The 26,448-nt window shown below is 41.7% G+C and overlaps 1 protein-coding gene across 1 annotated transcript in view; it reads right to left on the minus strand.

Annotated features, from left to right (window-relative positions):
- The window catches only part of PREP (prolyl endopeptidase), a 110,555-nt gene extending 106,834 nt beyond the window's left edge, over nt 1-3,721 (minus strand). The window contains exons 1-2 of the mRNA XM_072855588.1: nt 3,485-3,721; nt 2,307-2,381 (exon numbers count right to left, since the gene is read on the minus strand). Coding sequence (XP_072711689.1) covers nt 2,307-2,381; nt 3,485-3,700 — 291 coding nt within the window. The 5' untranslated portion in view covers nt 3,701-3,721. The remainder of the gene's footprint in view (nt 1-2,306; nt 2,382-3,484) is intronic.
- Between the last annotated feature and the right edge of the window lie 22,727 nt (nt 3,722-26,448).

The following is a 26,448-nucleotide window of genomic DNA, read 5'->3' on the forward strand; positions in this document are numbered from 1 at the left end:
AATGATGTTCAGTCTTCACTCTTGGCATAAACCAAACTTTTCACTGTTACACGTACTCAAATCAAGCAAGCCTGTTGTAAACAGGAACCGAATAGGGGCTCTTTCACTACAGATGAGCATGGATGCCCAAGGAATTTTTCTACTAGTTCTGTACTTAATATGTAGAAAATTAAAGGTAGCCTATTGTTGGAGGTATACACAGGATATTTTTACTTTTCCCCAAAACAAATGGAGGTTTGGGATATTAAGGAGTGCATAAAGAGAGCGAGCAACTTGGAGGAAGAATGGGAAGGATACAGGTCTCAAGGTCAGTGACTTAAAGGCTTGAAAAGTCTACAAATCGTGCTCCAAATTCTCTCTGAAGCCTGCACAGTCATTCAATTGCCTCTATACCAGTGTCTGGTTATTCTTTGATCTGGTAGGTGCAGAATGGCTATTCTGCAGAAGTCCTGGAAACGATCTCAAGAAATTGGAGATAAAACTATTAAGAAAAGCTAGCAAGAAAGAGTAGCATCAGCATGTGCTCTGCTGCTGAGCACAAAGAAGTGAGTGATAAAGCAGATGAAACAAGTTTAGCATTTCAGGATTATTTTTTTCTGACCTCTTCTATGAAAGAGGTAGAACAGCAAAATACTTTAATTCCCTTTGTTCAGTAACTCCTGGAACTTCGGAAAAAGATTACATACTCACATAGTTATACACACAGGAACTCTCTCCACTTTTTGCATCATACTACTGCTGCATTGCAAAATTCTGCCAAAGCATGTGTTTTTTAGAGTGTAGGCAAGTAAGATTTAACAATATTTTCATTCCACCAATTCGACATCTTGTGTCTGGGCTGCTGCATTTTTATGAGGATGTTATAATCCCACATTCCTTGTTTTGCCTCCTATACAAACAACCACCTCTGGAGAATGAGATTCACCCTCCTCCAACTGTTCTCACCCAACCTGTTCACAGTATGTGGTGACACTATTGAACACAGGGACACAAAAAGTCAGATCTTGGCATTTTCTCAATCCCAACTCTTCCATAGGATCCTGAAAACCACTTTACAGGTATTTGTAAGGCCTCTATAAAAGAAAGACATAACTATACCTCCCCACACATATATTCCTAGGAATTTGGCACAACACTATCCTATGTGTACCGTTTCTTAAGGATGCCAGAATCAAAAAATCAAAACACTCTCAACTTACCAAATACCTAATTTTCAATGTTAACGTCCATGGCAGAGTTTTTCCACTAAAACCTGATCCCAAAAGAACCTTTTTAATCCACATGAGTCTTTATATATGCTGATAGATTTGTAAGCAGGGAATGGGAACCCAACTGTACACATTTTATCTTGCTCTTGACAGTTACCGTAAGTTCTATTCGACCATCTTCTAGCTCATCAAGACGTATTATGTAAGCACATACATGAGAGAACCTAGAAGGAATCTCACTAATGGAAAGACACCCTGCAGGATATTTTTAAATGGAGATTCTGCCCTCCATCATCTTTCTGACACAATCATGTATCCTAGATAGACGCCAGTGTTTTAGATCTGGAACTACAGTTATAAGGCATTACAGAGGAAACCCCCTCCACACTGCCACCTACCACTTTCTGGCCATCACCTCTGCAACTCCCTATGCCATGAATATAAGAGGAACTGGCTCACAGTCATACTTTATTATTTTTCAGGATTCTTTCTCAGCAAAAGACCAGTTCCAGCAGCATGGTCTAGCTATACCAGACTGCACACTGAAAACACCGCAACATCTGCAATCTGTAATAAAAGCCACTAACAAGCATAACTTCAGGAAGAAATTTTTTTTTTTTTTTTAAAAAAAGGGGTCAAAAAAAAAAGTATTCATACACTTTGTCACTGTATGAAGAAAGTAAGCCCAAGGAGTTTTCTTTCTACCCTTTCTTAACTATTTTATTATGGCAATTTTTGATGTACTTAGGACAGTGGATAAAGCGCTCTAAAATCAGAGTGTTTCGCTTCAGCTTGACAACACGACCTTGAGCATTCAAATTGTCTAAGAAAAATGGGTGCAAGATAAACAGGGCCTTAGTTTTCCAAATTCTGTGATCTAGGTTATACCAAGTGTTCCAGCCTTCCTCCATTAACACAAAGGTACAAAACAATGGCATTGCTGTTAGCACCATAAGATACCACATGAACTACAATCTACATTCACTATCTAAGTTTTCAAAAAGTATTGGCAGGTCCTTCAAAAACAGAGTACCCATGCACCTAGCCTATAAAAGAGAACTATATCAAACCAGCCGTACCCATACAAAGAAAGATTACCTTTGTCTGTTCACTATCGGGATCTTCAAGCCAGCAGTATGGGTCGCTTATTTTACACCCATGGTAATCCAACACCTGAATTTATAAAAGACAATACTTTAAAAAAGACATGCACACAAGCAAACTCTATTCATCAAGGAACGATAATCATCAAAATAAAGGGTATTTGGAATTTGACAAAAGCGTGGAGTGCTAAGAAGCAAAGGAAGAGAAATGCAACATCTTGCTCCCAAGTGTAGGTCTGCTTATGCAACTAACTGTCTCTGGTTTAGCCCTCCCTACTATTGCTGCTCACAAACACGTGAGTACAGTACATATATAAATTAAAAAAAAAAAACCAACACAAAAGACCAACCCACGTGGCTGAATTTATCTGTTTACTTCCTCCCTCCTGTATACAAAATAAGACTAGATACCTGCTGTTAGAAGTTGCACAGTTCAGCCTTTCACTCAACTATGAAAGTAAATATTTAAGTTTTTCCAGTGTTGGCTCATGTCGGCAAACATGTTGGTTTAAAAGCGATGCTAGTTTTGTAAATAATTCCTGGGCTGGTGCCTAAAGCACAGTCCTTTGCAGAAGGAGAAGAAAACTGAACCCATTTTAGCCAGACTTACACAGCGATCCTTGCGTATCAAGTTACGGCTGGAACACAAGCAGACAGACTATCTTGCAGATGTGCCATCATATAAAAATAGACCACTTGTTCCTCTGCATGCTGCTCCAGCCCAGGTGGAGGCCTGGATTTCCCAGAAACACGCAGCGGTACTACAAGCTCCGGGATTTGCACTCCCGACTCGGCACGGCCCTGAGAGCGGCTCCCCCCGGCCACCCCCCGTCTCAGCCGGGCAGCAGCGCGCCCTTGGCGGCGGCGTTGGCCCCGCACACGCGGGATGTGCCCGCAGGCACCGGCACAACGGCCACAAATTCTGCTTGTAACAAGCCCTCAGCAGCCGCCACGGCCCACAGACGTTAAAACCCGAGACCCTTCAAACAGAGCACGTTGGACTTTTAACGGCCGAAGCCGAACAAAGCCCTTGAAGCTGAGAAGCCGCTAACCCCCTCGAGGCGACCCGCGGGCCCCGCAGCACCGAGGGGCCTGGCGAGAGAGGCTGCCCTCGCGGCCGGGCCCGGCAGCCGCCACACGCCGGCGGGCTGCCCCAGCGAGGGCCGTACTCACGGCGGTCTCGTCGCGGTACACCTCGGGGTACTGGAAGGCCTGCATGGCGGGCGGCGGCGGCGAAGAAGAAGACGACGAGGAGGAGGAGAAGGAGGAAGATGAAGCGAGGCGCGGAGGCGGCCGCGGGGCTGGGGCTGGGGCTCGGGCCCGGGCCGTAGCGGCGGCGGCAGCCGACAGCAGGCGTGCAGCGCGACCCAGGCGGAGCAGCGCCGCCATACGGCCCGCCCCCCGCCCCAGCCAAGAGAGCGCCGCCGCCGGCGGGCCGGGTCGCACAGCGCCCCCTGCAGGGAGCCGCCGCACAGGCAGCGGCTGGCCGCGGCGAGCCGCGCAGGCGGCGCCGGGGCCGGGCGGGTGAGGCGGCAGCGGCGGGAATCGGTGCCGCCCTTGCGCTCTGCGCGCCCCTCCTGGCGCAGCGTGCTCCGGCGGCGGCGTGTTTCCCCCTCACCACCCGGCCAACAGGTTTCCTCTTCCTTATAGTGAAGGCTTTAAAAACCCCATAATTAGTGGGTTTTGATTGTGTTGGGTTTTTTTCCTCTCAGCTCCCCCACCTTGACCCAGGGTGTGGGGAGAGGCTCAGGCCCAACCCAGAGAGCTCCCCTCTGCGCTGCCCAGAAAACAGCGGCTGTTGTGTGGGTGGGGGCTTGGGGCAGCTCGAGGCCGGGCCCACCCAAACCTTGAGTGTGTTTCCGTCAAACACGCTTCTCCGCGAGCTGCCGGAGACTCCCCTCCACCCTAAAAGCGAAGGCCAAGCTGGCCGCTGAGTCCCGCTGAGGATGGCCACCCCAGCGCGCTGGCCTGGCTCGCTGGTGCTCGTGCCACTCACCCCTGGTGCGAGGGGCTCCAGTCCTGCAGCGGCACAGGCTCTGGCCTGCGCAGCTGGTACGGATGAATGTGCACCCACTAAAGGTGTTTTGGGTGGGTGACCTCGGCCTCATCAGCCAGGCGTTTATTTTGCAATAGGGTTTCCTGGCCCAGAAAACTTACAAACATTTTTCCTTCCAGGTAGAGGCCCAGCGGACCCTCGTGTCATGAAAACACTGGAAACATGCAAGGGAGGGGTTGTCCTTTGGCTAGCAGTATGGCTGAACTGCTTTTCTTCCAAACAGTTCTTGTTTCAGCGTTACCAGCAGCAGCCCTCACCAAGTCATCCTGTCAGCCTGGGGAGGACTCCACCGCAGCTCATCCAGGGTAAACTCGTGTGTACGTGCGGTGCGTGGCACCAGCGAGAGACAAGGAGGTTTGCACATGATGGTGTTTAAAGGTTCGATCAGCCCAAAGGGTGTTCACAGTTGCAAATAAAATAACCGCCTGGAATGACAATGATCTAAAACATTTCAGAAATGGCATCAAATGTTTACAGTTACCAGCTCAGAAATGTGCCTTGCTTGCTTACTCTTAATGAAAAGTTACCGTCTCTACTTGAGCATCCTGTGAGGAGGTTGAGGGTTGTGTGCGTATGAGGAAATAAGCCAACCCCATAACGATCACTGTTACTAAGTGACATAACTGCATTCATCAGCTTCATTTACAGCCTAAACAAAGCCTACGTGGCTCCTTGTGTCTCGTCCCTTCTCTTTTGGTCATTCTTCCTTCTTACCTTGTTTCTCTATTCATCTCCCTTTGCAAAGCTGGAGCACAGCTGCCAACTACACTTTTGTTACAGCACTCAAGAACATGCAACCAGCAAGGTGGTTAATGGCAATGCCTTGACATGCCCAATGCTGATAAAAGCTTGCTAATTGTCTGAGCAACTTGCTCAGGTAAATACTGGCAGGCAAAGGCTGCCACGTTTCTGTCTAGAGCTTCCCGGACAGAAGTACATACATACGTGAACTGGTATCTTACGGAGAATTGTTAGCTCAATATTTTTGTAAGGCATTCGGCTCGCCTGTGTGCTACACAAACATGCTGTATGGGCACAGTATATCTGAGAGTTTTGAGCAGTCTCAGCTGCAAATTCACTTCGTACGCAGCAAAGGCCTTGCATCTGATTCAAAGCTGCAGTTGCCTAAGCAAACCTCTTCTTTTTCAGCCTGAAGGTGTTGTCCGGGATGAATGTTATTTTACATTTGTCCAGAATTTCTGGGTGTTTAGCAGCACGGTCAGACTTGCACGTAGCTCTGACTGAGCAGCCGTACATCCAAATATCCTGGGCATTTCCACAACGTCTCCCTAGGTGAGGTTTATGCTGCAAAAGCGGCCAAGCAGAGGTGTACTGGAAGTTTCGGGCCGATGTGCTTTACGCACATGAGGAAGCCTGACCTGCCGGGAGAGGGCAGCCTGGCTGCACACCACCGCGCAGCGCCCGTATTCTTCAGCCTTCAGCAACCCTTTCAATCCAGGGCAGGGTAATTCCTGAATGGGCTGGCAAGCATCCAGTAATCACAGTAATTATCCATTACAATACCTTCCAATTCATCCTGGATACAGAGAAGGCGGGAATATACAAAGAAACCCAAGTACATGGTTGTCCGAGATAAGATCTTTGGGCCTGTATTTTACAAGCAGTAATTTTCTTTCAAAGGTGAGCACCAGGGACAGAAAGTGAATTTTCTCTTTACTGTAAATTTCTTCCTTGTTTCTTGGGGGGGGGGGAGGGGCAGGGAAGGCTCACATGTAAACAACAGCAAAAGCCGCACATCTGCACTGTCTGAACTTTCCTTATCAGAAAAGCAGTTAATACAGGTTACGTAGTGTCGAAAACCCTGCCCAAGGCATGTTTTTCTTAGCAGGGCCCACGCACCCCCTGTACAAATGAAAAGGAGTGCAGTGTGCAGTCTGTTAACAGAAATACTTATTACGGAAGGTGTAGGAATCTTCTCCCTTTTTCAGTATGTTTGCTTAACACAAAGTTAAAAGTGATTAGTGTTAGGACTGTACCGTAACTGAAAATTCAAAGCCTATCTTAATTGTTTAGTGTTGCAGCAGCAAGTAAAATTCTATTAAAATTTTCCCTTTTCTTGGGCCTAACCAACCCCAGCAGAGTTCAGATATGATATTTGCTGAGTTTTGAGGATAAGCTGCTGAGTGAGCAAAAAATTCTCTTCCTATATTTAAAAAAAAAAGCTTTAAAATCTCTCAGTAATCTTTATAATCTTATTGCACTCCCATGTTAGCATGAATCTGATAATTTGAAAAACAACTACTGGTCTCTGCTGATATTAATTATACTTCTGCTGATCATCCAGTCATTAGCAAATCTCTTTCAGCTTAGTCAGCATCTCCACAATGACTCACTGCAAGTAGTGTATTGACTCAGTAGGAAGTGACCTCATCGTCTTTGTCAGGGACAATCTGACAAAAGATTTTTGACAAAAATTTTGGTTTTACCTTTCCTTTTAGTCCTTTCCCCAACCTCACTCCAGCATTATGACTTAGCAATGACTGCAAACTTTTCTGATATAGAAAGCAGGCAGGTCTGTACTTTTACTCCTGTTATCTTATGTATTTTTAAATTTCATTTACCTGATTATAAGACACCAGTTCTGCTGTTCAGACATTTATCAACAGGTGTCAGCAGAACCTCAGTCTTTCACTGTCATGAGCATGTGCCGAAGTGTACAAATAATTCGAATTTCAGAAGAATGTGACTGAAAGTGTCTGCCCTGCTGGATTTCTATTTTGGAAGCACTGACTCAAGAGCCTAAGTCCTGTTGATTTGCAGTTAATCTTTGATTCCTAAATTATGTTCATCTACTGTACATGTTAATTATGAAAATTGTGTATTGTTTATGGATAATTGAAGGGTTGCTTGGTTTTTGAGCTGAATTATGAAGTAGCTTATGTAACATAAAATATGGTTTTATTATCTCAGTTACAGAAACTTCTACATGATGTAGGTCTGGTCAATATTTGAAAGTACAATCAAGCAAAGCAATATTTCATTGTGGTAAACTGCTCTGTGCACTGTGGGACAGGATGGGTGCATTGAAGTCAGTGGCATGCTGCGGGATCATACTCTAGCTTGACCTGGCATTGTGCATTGGTATGCTTGCACTCCTGCTGCTGTGAAGTCAATTAAGCGATGTAGGGATGTCCACATGGGGAGTTAGTATGGAATGGCAATTATAAAGTGGTATTTCAAAGTATTTCATCAGGTAGGCAATCTAAACCATTATTATGGTATGATAAACATATCTAAACTGACGTACGAGTATCAACACGCAGATCATAGTGTAACTACACCCAATTAAAAATAACTTTTCTTTGAAGGAATTTTTTCAGACCGATGAAAGTTAAGGTGTTTTAGGCTCATCTTGTCCTTCTGCAGTGACCTTCCTTGTGAAGTGAAGAATGAACAAAATTCTAATCCTAAAAGAGATGGATGACCAATTTTTTTTTAACTGGCGCTTTGTTTTTATTCTTCAATTTTTAACTGATAACAATTGGCCATTAAAAGAAGGATTTGCCAAACACCAGAGATCACGTAGGAAAATCTGGGCCCTTGTGTCCCTGGGTAGATAGTCAATACTCAGCTTTCACTGAATTCGGTGTGTTTGGGTCTTTTAATAAGTTATCAGGGAGACCTCCAGAGTTTGCAAGGTTAGCTACTGGCTACTTATGCACCAGATTGCTGTGTATTCCTGACACATAGATTATACATACTTCAGCATTTCTGGAATTGTATCCTAATCTTGTACAATTCAGCTGGGACTCCATGGCTCATGTATTTCGCTGTTCTTCTGAAGAAGGCTCTTGCAGCAAAATTAGAAGGCTTTGAACTTTCATTGCTATACAGCATTTAACAGGGGAGAAGGGTGTGACATAAAGCCCAACACAGTCAATAGAAGCTTTTCTATCTACTCTTCTCCCCACCTATTTCACTGATCTTTGAATCAACCCTTCCTCCATCTCCTCCCACCAAACATCACTCTGCAAAAAGAACTATCTCTATACGCATCATTTTCTGTCTAGTGAAATGATATTCATTCTTTTATGTGGAAAGATAGCAAATCCACATTAATAAAATGGAAAGAGAAGTGCTTATTTTTATGTGTTTGCTTTTGCCTTTCTGAACTACTCTTTTTTTGTTGTATGTTGCAAAAATACTTTATAAGCTAACTCCTGTCTTCAGGCATCAAAACCAACTAAGATAACCTTTATACTGAAAAGGATGACAGTATAAATAATTCTTACAGGCCAGTATCTGAAAATAGAGATAAGTATGAATTGGAAGGAGGCTTTTTGTTGTTTTTGGTTCTGAAAATGTAAGGATAATTTTCTTGCTTTGGATGAAATCTTCTGCCTATTGAAGTCAAAGGAAGTTTTGTCACTGATTTCAAGAGGGTTGGAATGTCACCCCTAATCTTGGCAGCGAGCAAAACAGAAGGCAGCTTCCTGTTAACAGCTTATGACTTGTTGACAGAATTTGAAATACACTAAATGTAAGGAAACTGATATACTTTTCTTGGAAAGGAAAACAGTTTTAGCTCCTTTTAAAAGACTCCACATCTAGAACTATCTTCTTCTGCAGTCATCATCTACCCATGTTTAATACATTTTGAATATATGTGTTCAAATGGCTTAGAAATAGAGCTTTCTATTGTGCCTCAGAAAACATTTGGTTTGGGTTATAACACTATAGAAATTATAGATCCCTGCAGAAAAAATAAACTTCCGAGTTAGAGCACCAGAAATGTGATTCTAAGCGAGACTTGCACATGCAAGTCTTTGAGAAGAACCCCTCGATACATGGGAAAAAGAAAGAAAGAAAACTGTATGCAATTCAGTGCCCACCGAACCTGAAATGCAAACTATGTTGGACAATGTGCTAGGTTATCACACACAGTAGTGCTCTAGCCACCCTGTATAACAATGAATTTAAAATATTGCTACTACAATTCCATAATAGAGACAAAAATAAGAAGAAAGAAAAAAATTCAATTCCAGAACTGCCTTTCGGTGCCAGAAAGGCACCGAATTTTGTTAGACACTGAATAATTATATTTGTAAAGAATCCTTTTTTTTTTTTTTTTAACATTCAGGGGTAACTTTAGCCTCTTCTCTAAAGGAGTATGAGTGAAACCTAGTCCTGTAACCGAATAGCACATTCCCAACATTTGTATAGCTGAATGTGAAATCTCTGTATTTCTAGTATTGCAGCATCTGTGCAATTCAGACATGGGCCAGGGCTTCGCTGTGCCCTATTCCACACATGCCCAAGTGGTAAAGATGCTCAATGCATTTATGATCTAAGGTTTAGGATCAAAGTAGAAAACACAAAACAACAGCTAGCTACATTCAGGGACATGGAGGAAAACAGTACGACGTTACTGGTCATTGTGTGTACCAGGCTTGCAACGTGCCAGCAACCTGGTTTTTGCAGACAGTGTGAAAAAGGAAAAGTCCCAGGGAAGTTTTGAAGATGCATAATGGCAGAGTGCTGTATATTTTTACAGAGAGCTCCTCCCAGGCTGGAAGGGCAGTGCAGGAAGAGGATGTTACTGGTGTGAAAGGTTTACAAATGTGCGATGACAGCTGGCGTCGTGGGTTATCAGAGATGGCAGGAGGGCTACAATCTGCAGAGAGTAGAATTATGTTGTGCTTGATGACGGGGGAGCTGGTGGGAAGATGGGAGGAGGGAGGAAGCCTGCTTACAGCTGTGGGCACAGAGGAAAGAGTGGGAAACGCGCTCTGTCAAAACCAGGGAGAAGCATCTTGTGGCGAAAGGATGAAAGCCGGACTGGTAATTTTAGCTGTATGGAAGTATCAGGAAGGTCATAGCTTTGAAGTTTTATGTATCAAGACTTACACAGAGCCTTGATATGGGAAGCCGAGGCAGAGAAAGCCCCAGTCTGAAGGTGCTGACAAGTTCAAGGCCCAAGCAGCAGACAGGTCAGTGATGTTAGACACAGTGACTGGAAAAAGCAGCAGCAGAGAGAGCTTAGAAGACAGATTAAGAGCTATGGTGAGCCATACTGAGCTTGAGCCGATGGCGAGACATTCAGAGAGAAGCAGGCTGAGCTTTGGGCTTGGACAGAAGAGAGCATACGGGTGGATTTGAGTCATCAGCGCGAGCAATTGGGCTTGTGTTTACGGACGAGTTTCCCCGGAGAGGAGGTGCCCTCTCCAGAGGGAGGAGGGAAGGCGACCAAGGGCAAAGCCCTTTGGAGCCCACAAAAAGCTGGAGAAAAACAAGGGCATGTTATTCTCCTGTTCCAGCATGTGATTTGTTGACAATAAAAGCTTTTAATAACTGATTTTAAATCCTGCTACCAAAACTTTTAAAGACACAGATTCTAATGTAGCGTGGAGCTGGTGCAGAAACCCTACATGGGTTACTGAGTAAATAGTCACTTTTGGAGATTAATTTTAAGTTTCTCAAGTTACAACAATATTACTGAAAACTATGTCTTTTATGTATTCTGTTATTTCCTTCTCCTGGAGGAGTGTGCAGGAATTTCAAAGGAACAGAAATTTCAACGATCCAATAGCTATTAGAACAAGTTTAACATTTTTCTTCACCTGGTAATTTTCATGAAATTTTTGCAAGCTTTGTTTTTTTTTTTTTTTAATTTTTCTATCCATAGGGTTTCGAATTCTGACAGAAAATGAGGGGAAGGAGAAATTGAGACAAATTTAGTGAAAATCAGTTCCTCTTCTGAACATTTTTATTAGATGTTCTTCCTTTGCCTTCAGTCTAGGCAGAGGGGGCATCCTTTTCACTGACTGGAACAGGTTTCTGAGCAGAGCCAGGAAACATGGAGCAAGTCAAAGAAATTGCAGAAATAAGTATGACACATTTGGGTGGAAGAAAAATTCCGCAAAAAAATCCTCACACACTTTCCTCTAATTCATTTAATCCAATTCATCTAATTCATTTTTACCTCCTGGTGGGAGTCCTATTCTAAACCCTGCACATGCCTGAGAGTCATCAAAAGGCACAGGACAAGGCCAAAGTAGAACAAGGCCTCTGCCCTATAACTTTATAGACCTACTGTTCCAAAGCACTGCTGAAATTACCCAGGTCAGAAGGGCCCTTTACTCATCTTGGGAAAAATATTTAAATCAGCATTTGTGCTAAATAACAGTGACGTGTCCTGCTTCCCCTTGCCCCGTTCCTCTCATACGTAGTGGTACTGTGAAGTCAATATTCAGCAGCCATTTCTGCTGTCTAGCTTCTGTAGAACCAACAGGCTACTGCTGCGGGTTATTTGATCCCTTACAAGAATTATTTAATTATCCATGGTTAAATATTCTAGAGGAAATAAAAGTACTTGGGAAAGAAACTTAAAGGAGAGAAATTCAAGAATTAAAGACTGGGAGACCACATCTTCTTCTGCAAGAAGGGTCTTGCTTGCCTGGTACACTTTCTTTGATCTCTAATTATGTTAGATGTTAGTGTTGTAGTAGGCTTTTTTTGATCCCTAATTATGTTAGATGTTATGTTGTTGATGTTAGTGCTGTAAATCACCCCTCTCTGAATTCACTAATTAAATCTTTTAATATTATTCATTCCCTCCTACCAAAACTTACTTCAGTAATTAAAAATATGATGGTAATTTATTCTGGCCGTATGACTATTTTGTTCAGATATTTATTTAAATAATTGTATTTTATTACAACCTCACAAAAATTCATCCTCATCATTTAATTAGAAATGTATGTGAAAAGCCAAGAGGTATTTGGAGTTAGGCTGTGTTTATTCGCTTTATTTATGCCCTTACTCTAGCGAACATCAGGGTATTTACAAAGGTATAAAGGGTAATAGTCGTTACCACACCAAGTAAAACTTGCAAAATATCTCCATTTGCTTCACGATAAGCACGTTATCTAAATCTTGTAAGCACTAAAGAGATCAGAGAAAGAAATGTACCTTTCTCTTGTGTAATGCTACCTGGATTTTCTTTTTGTCTTGTAGGAGACTGGCATGTTTCTGTAAACCAGCCTTCTTAGTCACTTGTGCACTCACTGCCCTTAACTGATACCACCACTGCGCCTGGTATCATACAGACACAACCACAGGCATGTAGAAGTAGACACATTTCTACGCAGCTCTTAAGATTTCTCTTTTACCAGAGCTAACTGAAAGTTGCTGCCTACGTAAGGTCTTTGCTCGCGCTGGCAGGTCACGATTCAAGCTGGCAGGTTTCGGCCGAAGACACATCGGGGCATCAGGTAATTAGTGGGAATAACAGACTTGCTCCAAGGCTCAGCCCTTTGGAAAAAGCGCAGTAAATTTAGTAACCGTGCCCCTACACCTACTAAAGAAACTGAACTGGCCTTCTAGCTTCAGGGTAATAAACATAACAGCCTCATTTCCTGGAGGGTGCTGAAAATAAATGAAGCCAGCCCCCCTCGTTCCAGGGAGTGGAAAAGTTGGCAATCAGTCTTCTCCAAGGGAAAACAAACAGAACCAGTCCCTTGGTCTCAAACACAGGAGAGCCCTCCCTTTTCTCCTTGCAGAAAAGCACAGAGCTGAAACCGTGTTTGACTGAGCTAAAATAACCCTTTTTTCTTCCCTGGAGGCTGCCTGATGTGCAAGTAAGATGCTGGGCCAAGAACCAGGCTGGAACAGGCAGTTTGCCTGCTGAGCCATCCACTCCCTCCAGCCCAGCACAGCCGGGGGAGGTTGAGCCCCTCTTATTTACTCCTGCTAACTTCTCCTTTTTGGGACGATATCCTCACCAGTGGGGAGAGGGACTTGGTGATCACAGGGAGCACTACATCTGAGACTGACGCTTCATAGGTCACATAAAAAGAGGTTTATCCACATCTTTCCCGTTGCCATCTAACCACTTCAGTCCCCTTCATAATCTGTCCCTGAACGGGCAGGATCAGGTTTGGAAAGACAGCGAGGAAACGAGGAGGAGAGCCTTCACCCCCCAGCTCCCTGGGGCTCTGCCTTAGAAACCACCCAGCCAGCCCATGGCTCTCACAACTGCACTAGTCCAACCAGTGGGCTCATGCCTACGGGCAGCTCTGCTGTGGTACCTCATGGTTCTGTCATTCCACCAGGCCCTTGCCTTTCCTCACGTAGATCTGAAAGACATCTTCACCATATGTGAGCAGAAATCTCATGATACCATATGCTCTGTTAGAGTGAACCACTTGAAGATCCTTCCACAGTGACTCAGGGAGGAGCCCCCCTGTTCTAGGAAAACAGGAAATTCTGGAATGGCACCGCTGGAGGACCATCAGCAGGTCCTTGGTCCAGCTTGTGCCTCCCCTACAAAGCAGGTGATGAGTTACTAGTAGCAGTGAACACAGAACCAGGTTTCCAGCCCATATACCTAAATCCTTCTGCCAGCACTCAATTTAACTCTGCAGCAGAGACATCTTGCAGTGTTTTACTACTAATCTTGCAAAATCCTGTACTCCCCGACGTGCATGCACCAAAAGCCCATTTACCAGTACATACGATGCTGTCCAATATGGTAAAAAATGTCCAGTCCTGTGGACTCAGGTCCCCTCCTCCCTTTCCCCTGCCCTTGCATACCTGCACACTCAGCGCTTCCCTCACCTACAGCATGAAGATCTTCCTCTAGGTTTGCTTTGCTTGCTTATCATAGTCTCAAGAGTTAGTACTATGCAAAGTTAAAATCTGTTGAGCACAAGGGCATTTGACCCTGACCACAACCTGCTGTTCCTTTAACAAACAATTAAGACATTCCATGTGTGACTAAATTTGAAACCAAACCCAAGAATTAATCTGCTTGTTTTAAATAGGGATATAAATAAGAACCAGCCCAGCCATTGCCCAAGAGATAAGCCAAAACTTTGAGGTTCAATAAAAGTTCAGTCCCTTCCGTAGTTTCTTAGGCAGGATTTTTTGGGTCTTTATTTAGGGAATAGGGTCTTGATTTAGGGAAAAGGTCTTTATTTAGGGTTTTTAGGGAACGCAATGTCCCCCTGAAGTTTGTAGTATGTGTTCTCATTTCTATTTAAGTAACAGTTTCCTCTGGGTACGGATGATACTAAAGGAAAGTAGCGTAGCCAAATCCATTCTTGCCTAGCACAAATAGTATTTCTGTGGGACTTCTAGTTCTAGTGTGCAGTAGCAAGAAACAAAATAGTTATAAAGGTACCTGCATAACTCTGCACTACGTGTATCTATCCCCTGGTTTGTGGGGGAGAGAAGAGGAGAAGGGAATGCAGTCAGCATTTAAATCAGGCTTGGCTGGTGTAATACAGCTTAGCCTTTTAAAAAGTTATTAACAAAAAAACCAATACCAAATTAAAATTTAAAATTAGTGACACCTTGCTTGATCAATTTTGTTCAAATGGTAAGGATCTTATATAAAATGGTATATTAGATCCTTGAATAAGCTGAGTAGAATACATCTTCTAGATGTTCATATATTTCTCTGTTACAGTTTTGGATCATATAATTTAGGAAAACATAAAATAGTTTCAGTGCTCTATCTAGGTAAAAATGCTATAATAAAAACTGCATGTAGCAGGAGAACTATTAAAGTAGGTTTTTAGCATGAAAAGTTTCTGTGTGGCAGAAAAATAGATGGAAGGAGAATTTTTGTTCAGCTTAATAGTGTGAAGTTAACAAAATCAGTGATAAAGTTATGAGATCATGGAAAGTGACTATACCCCCACATTTTTTGAGGTGATATGGAGTGCCGAGAGTTCATTTTTCAGGGTTTGTAGATTGAAGATTACATATTAACCACTAACCTAACTGATAACTCTATGGACAGAGTCCATTTTTCTACGTAATATGGCCTCTCTTGTTCCGTGCATAATGTTTTACAAGAGCTCTAAAATTTATGCTCACAGTGTTTTCTTGCAAATTATTTTCCATGTAGGTCAATAGAGCCTTTCCTAAAGGATTCAACAAAATATCTGAGGATTTTCATGTAGATAAAACGAAGCCTTACATGAAAACCACTTTAAAGAAGAGTTTTACTTCAGAATACCAAAGTGATCAAGTATTCCTATTACTGTTGCAAAATTAATTTGGAAGAGCACTGCTGTCTGCCTAAGAATAAAATCAAGAGCAGTAGCAAGGTCAAGGGGATTTCATGATGTTTCTGGCACTTCTCCTTTTTGAGACATACTTTCTCAGAGTAGCAGAGAAATTGTTAATTTCTCTGAAGTTGCTAGTTTAATATTCTATTTTATTAGCAGAAGAAGGTAAGCACATTGTTAGAGCGATTCTTATAATGGTAAGATTTTTTTGAAAAGAAGGAAGCTTTCATGCAACATTTTAAAGAGATGTTTCATGGCAGTATCAGCAGTGTCCAATGAAAGTCGGAATATCCACTTGTTCTGTAAAACACAGGAAAAATATAGGCATACAATGGTATAATTTTCTTTCAAGTTAAAATCTCTAGTGTCTCATGCTACAAGTGAACTAAAATCATGTAGCCGTTATAATAAGTTATTGCTCAAATGCAACACTGCAGTATCAATATTGAATTCTATTGCCCTGTAAATCCTTTGTGATAGGTTTTTTGCAACCTTATGTAAAGCAAATGAAGACATACTATTCATTAACAAGTGTTTAATTTTATTTCTGCATTTGTAGCATTAACAAAACATTAATTTTCAACTTCATTTTTTATGTCTCTTTGTTCACAGACATGCTATGAAAGTGTTTCAAACACCATGATGTTGAGATTTTCTATTATTGGTAAAAAAGAATGATAGGTCTTTTGTTGAAATCAAAAGGATTCAAAGCACTTCAATGACTGTATTTGCAAGACAAATGTTGTACTGAATCTTTTGACTCACCCATTTGTTCCCACTTCACCATCCTAATTAATTTTAATTACATTGCATATTTTATTAACCATACATTTTACATTTATATGTTCCTACTGTTTCAAATCTACCTAATAACTAATACTGTGATATTTCAACAGTATTTTCCAAATAGATCAGCCCCATGACTGATCGCTTCCCCCCAAATTTCTGTTTTTCCAAGAAATTTCAAATTGACAGCTTTTCCACAATGAAAACCAAATTTCAAAATGTAAAAATATTTGCCCTAAAAAAGCGTTATTTTACAACTAGCAACGATAATTTTCCTTTAGAGTAATTTTAAAAGTGTATTTCTTCTCTGTAAGATGTAAGAAATGTATTACGTTTTCACTCAACTGAGGCAACAGTTGCCTTTTTGAAAGGTTTCAAAAAAGAAACCTTTAGAATGTTTTAATTAGCTTCAGAGAAATCATATCTTTTTGATTTCCTGCAAAGTCACTTAAAAAGGCAGATAGTACCTTCTTGTTTGATTTTTGCCTGTTTTGAGGAGGTTCCTAAAGATCAGAAAGTTTAGAGGTCAACGAGATCATCTGACCCTTAGTAAGTAAACCCCTAATTATTCCGAACGACTGAGGCACTGGGGATCTGGGATCTTCATTATTCTCTGAAACACGGTGTTTTCACTGAGCTCTGTTGAGAGATCCCTTTCCTCAACCAGCTCTTTGCCTGCCCAGCAATTCTATACTTTACATTCTTGTTCTACAGATAGCACAAAATCTGTCAAATGAAATATAAAGTTGGTATTTGTTATCGTATTGTTTTACCACAAATGACATAGTGCACATTATACAATTTTAAAATAACACTAGAAGCTATTATATTCCGCTTCCAAAAATGAGCCTGTCTGAAGCCCTCAGACACTGGCAATGTCTTTCCAAAACCTTGCGGAGCTTGATCCAAAGCCAGCTCAAGCTAATGAGACATTTTCCACTGACTTAAAAATGTCATTCCTCAGAGTGCAATACATGTTGCATGTTACAAAGAAATAGGTGCATTTCACTTTCAGGCTTTTTAGGGAGCTGTGTTGTTTGGTATTTTTTTCTAAACAAGCAGTTTAAAGGCTAGATCCAAAGTCCGCTGGTCTCAGAAGGCTGAATCAAGCTGAAAATTCTGTTCTGTGGCTATAAAGTATTTCACCAAGGTGAAATTAAACTCATAAATCCTCCCATCACTTACCCAGCTGACTAGTTTCTTCCTCATCCTGCCTTGCCCCTCTAGTGAATATAAACAGAGTGGTGCCCGTGGTTGCAAAGACAGACCCTTGTACTGAGATGTGTTGTTTATAGTTAGATTTAAGGACTGCGATCTGTGCTCCTAAGCTGTAATGATTAATGTTACAACAATGCAAAGGTTTCAGTCTCTAGACCCCCTTTTCTTTGGGTCTTATCTGGACAAAATATTTCTGACCCAGGTTCTGAGAGTTGCTGATTTTATTACACATGAGCCTGGTTAAAAATGAGTAAGAACTGAGGATTTCATTCAGTAAACATAGTGACTGACCAAGAGGGAGCTCCAGCCACGAGCTCTGCTTGAGTTAAATGTGACATTATTCTCCTTCTGTATTGCTGTACACCTCAGTGAAATGACTTAGCCTTATTGTAAAGAAACAGCCAGGTTTTTGTCTTTCACCCATTTTTATTGCAGATTCCTGTCTTTTAACTTCCATTTGTATGGCTGCACTGTCTGCTGTGTGCTGGTGTCCCCACAGGACCCTTTGTTTCCTACCTTTGAAAACATTCAAAACAAACAAGACCCTTTCTCTTCCCATAGACAGTACACGTAATATTAATGGTTATCTACCTGTGATAAGCAGAGCAGTATCATTTTACGTGACTTGAAAGGGTCATCCATATCGTCAGGCACAATTAACTTGTCTTACTCTCACAAAACGGGCCGGGGGAGGTAACTAAGAGGCCATACTTCTTCACATACCTCAGAAAACAGTTCCGGGACAAGGGGACAGCCAAAAGATACAAAAAGCTTCCAAACAACAAACACAAGGGGCTTTTTATTGAGATCACAAGAAGCTGTGCTGCACCTTCTTGATGTGATACCTTCTGCGGTGCCTGTGTGTGTATTCACTGGGGATGATCAGTCGCATACAAGTTTGAACAAGTCTAGCTGCAAGATTTAACTTGCTATTTATCCCACTTCTAAAGAAAGCAAACTCTGTTAAAATTTTCTGGAAAACGGGGTGGTTTTCCGTGAAAGTTGTTTTGAAGATCTATCCAGACTACAATAAAATATGTGATGAAATGCACCATTTTTCTATTTAGTTTTTGTTTTGCAGCCTACCCAGACCAGAATAGCAAACTAAGAATGAACGGTAACTCCAGTTCTCAGAAGGAGGCTTTCACACCCTACGTACTATCTCTTCTTCAGTTCTCAAAACTAATACATTTAACAAGGATCCTGCTTTGAGGAGAAAATGTCCAGGTAACACATGCTGTAGAGAACGATGTTTGTAATTTAGCATGTTAGCATATCCCCTCTGAGTCAGCACTGAATCAGTGTCCCAGCTGATGTTTAGGGTAGTGCTATACTATTGAAGATGCCATCATTCAGATGAAATTATGTTGACCACTTGGGCTGTGGAGGACTGCATAGTATTTGTCACAATAACACAGCTATTAAATGTGTGACGTGACCAAATGCCTTATCAAAGTATTGCTCTAGCCACATCCATTATTCCTGCAATTAAATGAAATTTATTTCACTTCCTGTGTTAAATAACCAGGTAGTGCTGCTGCCAACAAGGTGCTGAGTTTCAACAGAAGAATGACTGACTGTCAATAATACATCACTGTATCCTTTAGAGGTTTTTTCTAAAATGCTTTAGGATCCTTTGGGAGAAAGCATCCCAGTTAATGTAAATTTTTTGCTATTAATAACATGGCAAGTTTGAATGTGCCGTTTTCTTTTTATGACTAATGTAAAAACCTTTACAATGCCCATCATTTTGTGTCTTTTCCCAGTTTAATATACATATATAGGGAGAGGTGGCCAGAAGAAAGTTAATCTTTCTTACTCAGATAAAATTTGAAATAGAAAAATAACTGAGAAATGCCTATTTTTCCATATTTTTACAAAAAAGAGTATAAAATCTGTTGACTTATATTCTTCAGGAGAAAAAAAGGTTTTGAAAAGGAAGAGGAAGTCTTCCCAAATAATTTCTGTCCCTTTTAAGTTATTTCCCGATGATGGAATCATTCCTATATGTATTTTCCCCTTGATAAGAAAAGGAAAGTTGGAAATGCTTCAGACTTCCATTTTGATTTCTTTCACAGTGATTAAAGATAAACTGGCGTGTTTTGGTGAAGAAATCAAAACGTCCTTTCCTCCTGCTATCCTGCAGTGTCAAATTTTTGCCAGCTCTACACTGAGCGAACGCAGCCTGCTTGAACAGTCGGGAGGTTCACAGGGTTTTAAAATAGGAAGCTGAGGAAAGCGAGTGTTGTCCGTAAGGGAGAGAAGAGTCACAGCGATGGGGTGTCTCGGAGTATCGCTGAAGACAGACCAGCTCTGTCAGTGCTTGCAGCCGACGGCTGCTGTAACGTGAAGCTCGCGAAAGGTCAGCGGCCGTGCTCTGTAGTCTGCTCTCTGCCTATCTGTGCCATCTCTTGAAATAACAGCGACTTCCAGGACTCCTTCACCTTCTTCCCTCTCTGGCCCCGGCATCCCCTCCCTCCCCGTCCCTCTCTGGCACACATCCTTCAGCGCCACTCTCTTTTCTTCCTTGAGCTTTTCCTGTTGTCATCACAAAGACCTCTATGTCCTTTATTGTACCGTGTCCTCTCCTTGCCTGGCTCAAAGGCTATCTCTGGGTCCGGAGATAAAGTCTCCGCTAAGAAAAGGATGGAGATTTAATTTAGAAAAAAAAACCATAAAGGGTTAAGAAAAAGAAACACTTGTGCCCTGTTTGGGGACAAGTCCACTGCCGCTGTAACTTAGATAGGTAAATTCAAAATTTGCCTTTAATCAACTACTTTCTCATTATCATACCCAAACTTTGTGAATTTCCTGAACAATCTATTTATGACTTGTTCCCTTGAAACTTGGAAGCAGTTCATTTGAGAGAAGCTTCCATATTACTCTGCCAAGAGAATTACCAAAATAGACCTGCAGCATTGTTATTTTTGAGGATTTGTGACCCTTCATTCGTTTGTTTGTTTTAGAGGGATTTTTTTGTTTGAAGCCATTTTGTCTTGGTGACAATGAACGTTGAAAGGGGTGTTTTAAGTAATAAAAAAGTAGCCGTTTATGTTTGCAGTGCAAATTATTTCAGAAGGACCTGCGTAGCTGATAGAATGAGAGTTCGCGTTGCTGCTATAACATGCTATTATGTGTTATATCAGGTGATAAAAAATATGTATGTACTAAGAAACTTCACTAACCCGGAACTGGAACTTAGAGTAGAAAAGCAATTTGCTACATGCTTTTAGGACATATAAAGTCCTGCTCAAATTCCCTTCCCAAATGAGGAAACTGTCCTGGCTGCAAGAGCTCTGCCTGGGGCTGCAGGGCCACGTGCGGCTCCTTTTCCCCCAGGTTTTCTCACAGATGTGCCAGCAGTGGGGTTTTTGCTGCTGGGAGTGCTTGCCGCGAGCAGGGCCTCCTTGACACCCACTCAGGTGGGGCACCAGCCTGGTAACTGGCAGGTGGGGGGGAGACAGGCTTTGCTGTTCACATGTCTGCAGAGAGGTGCATGCGTTGGGGTAAAAACCTGAGTTCCTTGTCTCAACTGTGCATGTAGCAGTGCGTGCCATGTGCGCTGTCACACCACCACACTGACGTCGTTGGGGTGTAATAACAACCTCTTCTCTCCCTTGCTTTGCTAAATCGTTTTGCTGTAATACGGCACAAACACGGGGAAAAATCTGCGGCATCCAAATCATGTGCCTACCCAAAGAATATTCCACATTTGAAAAAAAGCAAGCAAGCAAACCAGGTGAGGATTATTAACATAATAGAAATATGATGAGCAGTGCACAGAATTTTACAGACTTTGTCATTAACTGTTCCCCAGTGCCTGCTGAAATATTTGACCAGGGTCTCGAAGAAAATTCAGTTACGATTCGTTTAAATAAAGATGACAGTAGGGCCTATTTAAAAGGAAGATATTTGTAGTAACATAGCTGGAAAATGTTTCTAGGACTGACAGATTATTTCTAAAAACTTCCGTGCAATTTGCCACAATGCTGTTCATGGATCCAAAAAGATATGTAAGCTTGTACAGACAGATGAATCACAATAAACTCCCCAAAATCTATGCTGAAGCTACATTACAATTATCCTTATATCCACTCTACAGAAGATAACAAATCTTATCCAAGCGTCTTCTTCAACCTTGAGTACCTGCAGCCTACTTCAGGACTGAGCATTTAAGGAGTGCTCTGAACACACATTAAGCACCTTGGTAAAAAATACTGCACATATACAAGTTGCCTTCTCAAACAGCATGGTACCTATTAATCAGCAGTTCATTTGCATTGCTTGTTCTTTAATTTACTTTTGAAGCTCCTAACACCCAAGGCAAATCTCAGCTCAAGACTTACAGACGTGGTGTGTCCTTCCTGACTTGTGAAAGAAAGTTCCACTGAGGGACCTCTGAACTGAAATTGCCAATATTTCACTCAGAGAACAAGTATTCTTTGCCCTTAACAAACGCATAGAAATCTGACTATACCGTGGTCAAATAACATTGGATAAACACCCCACTTGTAAATCTGGAGGAGTTATATGCCATTTACAAGCGCATCTACTTGAAAGTAATATTCTAGATCCAGAAAAACCTACTTTTTCAAATGGTAATTTGTTAAAATTATGGATTATTCCATAATTCCAGTGAATAGGTGTGCTTATAGGGATATGCATGCATTTCTGTCCCCCACATCCTGTGTTTAGCATTTAAAAATGATGACCAAGACATTGTTGTCTCCACTGAGAGAAGTGGTATGATTTCAAGTCAATGAATTAAACTGATATCTCACTGCAGGAGGTCCTAATATTTGCATCTCTTCCACCTTTCTTTTACACTATTACTACCAGAATAGCCCATTTATTGGACAGGTCAAATCATGAGTAAAGAGTGATTGATCTGAAATAAAGCCATGACAGAAATTCTGTGAGAGGATGGTGGAAAGTAATTTGATGACTTTGTAGCTATAGTGAATAATTTCCTTGGTTTTAACAGGTTGATTTGGACTGCGATCTAGAAATATTGTTGAAGTCCTGCTCATCCTAAATGACAACATAGCCACTTTTCTGTCATCTCTGGCCAGTGAAGACTTTCCATCAAGTCTCAGCAGATGATGACCTGGCTTTGCTTATTTATGTCCTTTTGCTGGGGTACAGCAATGTGATGTACACAGGCTTTTGATGCTGAAGAAACTTCAAAAGGCACAGGACACTACAGCACATAGGTTATCTGAAGCTATTGAAAACCTTTTCTTTTCCAGCTTCTGCAAACCATTGCATGCTCAAACCAAGGGCTCCCCATGCTCTTGGGTGAAGACCATGGTCACCAAAAGCTTTCCTCTGCTGTAGTGAAACTAAGTGTAGTAAGGATAATGATCTTTGCAGAAGACAAATAGTCAGACTCATGAATGAACTCCTGTGGGGTCTGAGGAAAATCATAAATTCCACCTACTTCCCTTCCAAGGGCCTGGCACATCGGGGCCCATTTCTTGGACCTTACCTGCCCTACAGTAATCACTTAGATTTAGAACAGAAATCAGAAAACATTTTTCAACCATTGAAACAGTGGATTCTGAAATAGCCTTCCTAACAGAATTGTGGGAAGAACAATTGATGTTCATCTGTACAATGAACACAGCGTACAGATTAATGTTTGAGCCATCAGTCTTTGGCTGTTTCATATTTGGACCTTCTGATCAGTACTGAAAGTAGATGTGATTTCTGTTGTTCATGAGATGAGTTGTGTCACATTAACGTAAGGCTTCATGTTTCTGCTGGCCACCTGCAGAGACCAAAGATTTTTTTTCTCTTCTTTGATATTAAACTTGGCTCCCAATTTGTTTTGTTTTAAAAATAATTTCTTCTTGCTTCCTTCTGCAGCAATAAACATCGTCTACAGTAAGACCAAGTATATCATGCAGGATGTACTGGGGCTCCAACCTGATGTTTTGGGTGCATAAAGTAATGACCAGATTTGGGATCAGGAACACATTTTCCCTCAAGCCAAACTGGTGAGGCCCATGGGTGTTTGGGAGGCAGTGGGGGCTTCTTTACAGAGGGGCAAATAAATCATTTCTTGAGACCCTGTGAGCAAGCCAAACAGCAAACATAAACAGGACATTGTCAGTGATCTTGATTTCTCTTGCTCCCTTCTTTCCCACAAGAATCTTCACAAATCTTTTTTCTGTGCTATGCTGGCAAATATATGGCTTGTGGTAGATGGAGACATGCGGAATACATGTGCTCGGCATCCTTTTAGGCCTGTTTTCTGTATCCCAGCCTGTGGGATAGTCTTAGATTCCACATAGTAACGTGTATATTAAAAAAACAAATGGAAGGCAAAAAAAGGCCAGAACTCTGTACCAAAACCAAACAATTCACTGCGTGCCTCTCCTCTTGGGGAGAGGACGAGAAAACAAACAGCATATGATAGACACTAACTGTGCCACTTAATGCATTAATGACAGCTACTTGCAAACCTCTGATGATCGAGCTGTAAGACTCCAAAGCACAGACTGGAATAAAGTAAGCCGAAGTAAAGTAAGTAAAGTAATACAGGCAAGTAGAGATTTCACTGTGTAACACCATAAATATTTTTAGCATGCTAAGCATAAATTTCCTTCAATTATATAGATAGGGGAACCCAAAGGTAGATGTCATGGTTAATATTCACAGTGTGTATATCTAAAATGTGTTATTTATTGAACATTTATACTATGAACGAGTGTACTTAAAGACACTTAGTGTAAAGTGTTACTGTCTGCTAAAGATCTCTTCACTTAATGTTTGTAGAGTCCTGAGTGGTTTGCAAGTCAATTAAACACCGATGGAACAGAGATAAACACTTCCTATTGAGAAATGTCACATCAGTCTTTCTGCTTCATTTCGTTGTGTCATTTAATGCACTGAAAGGCATTCAAGTGACACAGCACTAGCTATGATATCATGGCATAGGCTATATAGCATCCTGAGGCACGTGCAGATGGGTAAACGGTATTGTAGTCATACCAGCTGGCACAGAGAGCAGGGAGAAGCTGTCACGTATTTACTTTTAGGGCACACTAACATGCAGCCAGCGTCTTGATAAACGGATTTTCTCTCAAGAAGCAGCATGCAGGCATATGCAATTTAACACCCAGCAGCTCTCCCTTCCTTGAAAATTAAGAAGTCTGGCAACCAGCATTGTCAGGATCCTTTTAGGATTAGGTTTCCTCTTGCTTTCTACAAATGGGAATGTTAGCAAACACTGTGACTCTGCTCTACATGATACATCACTCACATTGTTCAGGATAATAGATAAAGCACCGGAGTTTCAGGAGTGCTTAAAGAGTTGCAGTTCAGCTAATGCTTGCACTTTTTCAAACAGCTGAAATTTCTACCTATTATCAATTGTCTTTACGAAGAGCTCAAGAGGCCTTGTTTTCTTAAGAGCTATGTAGTTACAAGGAAGGTAAAAGTATGCCTGGTGAGCAGAGAAACCATATGTCCCTATTTTAATATGAGGCCTCATGAATTTGGTTTCAAAATACTTGAAAGCTTCCAGATTTTTATTTCATTGTTGGGACGCTCTGCTTTTGGTCCTAACATATTGTTTGATAACAGCAAAATCTATCTTCAGAGTTGACTTAGAATTCATTGCTATCTTGAGTACTATGTTTCATTCAAGTATAAATACTAGAAGAAGCACACAGTACTATTTAGAAGTATTTTGTGAGATAAACACTGAAAAAAGAAGAGAAGAAAGCTCAATGCATTTGGGAACTATTAGACTTAGTCTTCTACTTCAAGTAAATATTGGTGTCATATGATTCATACTTTATGATAAATTAATGCAGCACCCTGAAATAGAAATAAGTAAGTCTCCGGTTCTCAGAAATGTGCATGCATTACTGTTGAATCAGAGCTTGGCAACAGTACCACTGGCACACATGAAAGAAGTGTCCTTTTGTCTTCGGGGATATTTCTGGAACTGTGTTTTGAAAATACTGTGCAGCTTGTAGCTGCAGCAAACCAAAGAGTGCTAGGTAGCTGACATAGCCATGAATGAAACGTGCTGCATTTCCTAATCAAAGCAGTGACACAATCTTTTCTCTGTTCCCATTGCCAACTAATGGTGCTAAGCCTCCTTCCCACTGCAACTGAACCACGCTTCCAGCAGTAGGTGCATTAGATGGAAGAGAGACACGGGTCCCGCTTTTCCATCCATGCCTTTGCTCACAGAGAGCACCTCAGTTTGACCTTGATTATTTTTATACATTCATGGCCCTTTTTTGTCTTGCTTTTTAAATACAAAAATAGAAATTAAATTGGAATCAGGAAAATGTGGTTGAAAAGAACTGGAGACTTCAGTTCACTTTCTGGTTTTGGGAAAGCAACAAGACATGAAAAGATAAAAAGAGAAATATGTATAGAACACCAAAGACAGGGGCTTGTGTGTATTTCTTGTCACCCTACTGTATACAAGGGAAAGTCATTAAGGTTACAAGCCATGACAGTTCTTCTTGATGATAAAATTGCTTTGTCAACAAAACGGCTGAGTATATAAATGTATCATATATCATCTCCTGCTCTTTCTGTCTATATGTTACATGCTTGCTCGTCTAAGTATAATAAACCCCTAAAATTTACAGCTTCTTCCAGGATTTTTATGTAAAGTTAACTGAAAACAGATTTTACTTGGAAAAAGAAAACAAAACCCACTACAATGTTTGCAACCGAAATGCTTCAGCTTTGGAGTCAGTTCTCTGAACGGGGAGGGACGGTTCTCAGTGAACCACTGCTGCTGGGGCTCTCTGCTGCGGGACCCTGTACCCAAGGCTCTTTGGCAGATGGGAATACCCCCTCTCCCCTGCTGTATGTCCTCCTCAGGAGAGCACAGCATCAGGTGTTTGCTTATTTACTCTCCTTTTGGACCTTTGGCTTGACCTGTTGTAGCTCACCCTGACTCACCTCCAGCAGGAAGGGTGGAGGTTTGGAGAACTGATCTGGTGGTTACAGGGCTCTTCTGGGATGTCGGAATTCTGGAGTCTGAGGATACAAGCCAGATTTCC

This window comes from Ciconia boyciana, chromosome 3 (assembly GCF_034638445.1).
Source record: "Ciconia boyciana chromosome 3, ASM3463844v1, whole genome shotgun sequence".
NCBI lineage: Eukaryota > Metazoa > Chordata > Aves > Ciconiiformes > Ciconiidae > Ciconia > Ciconia boyciana.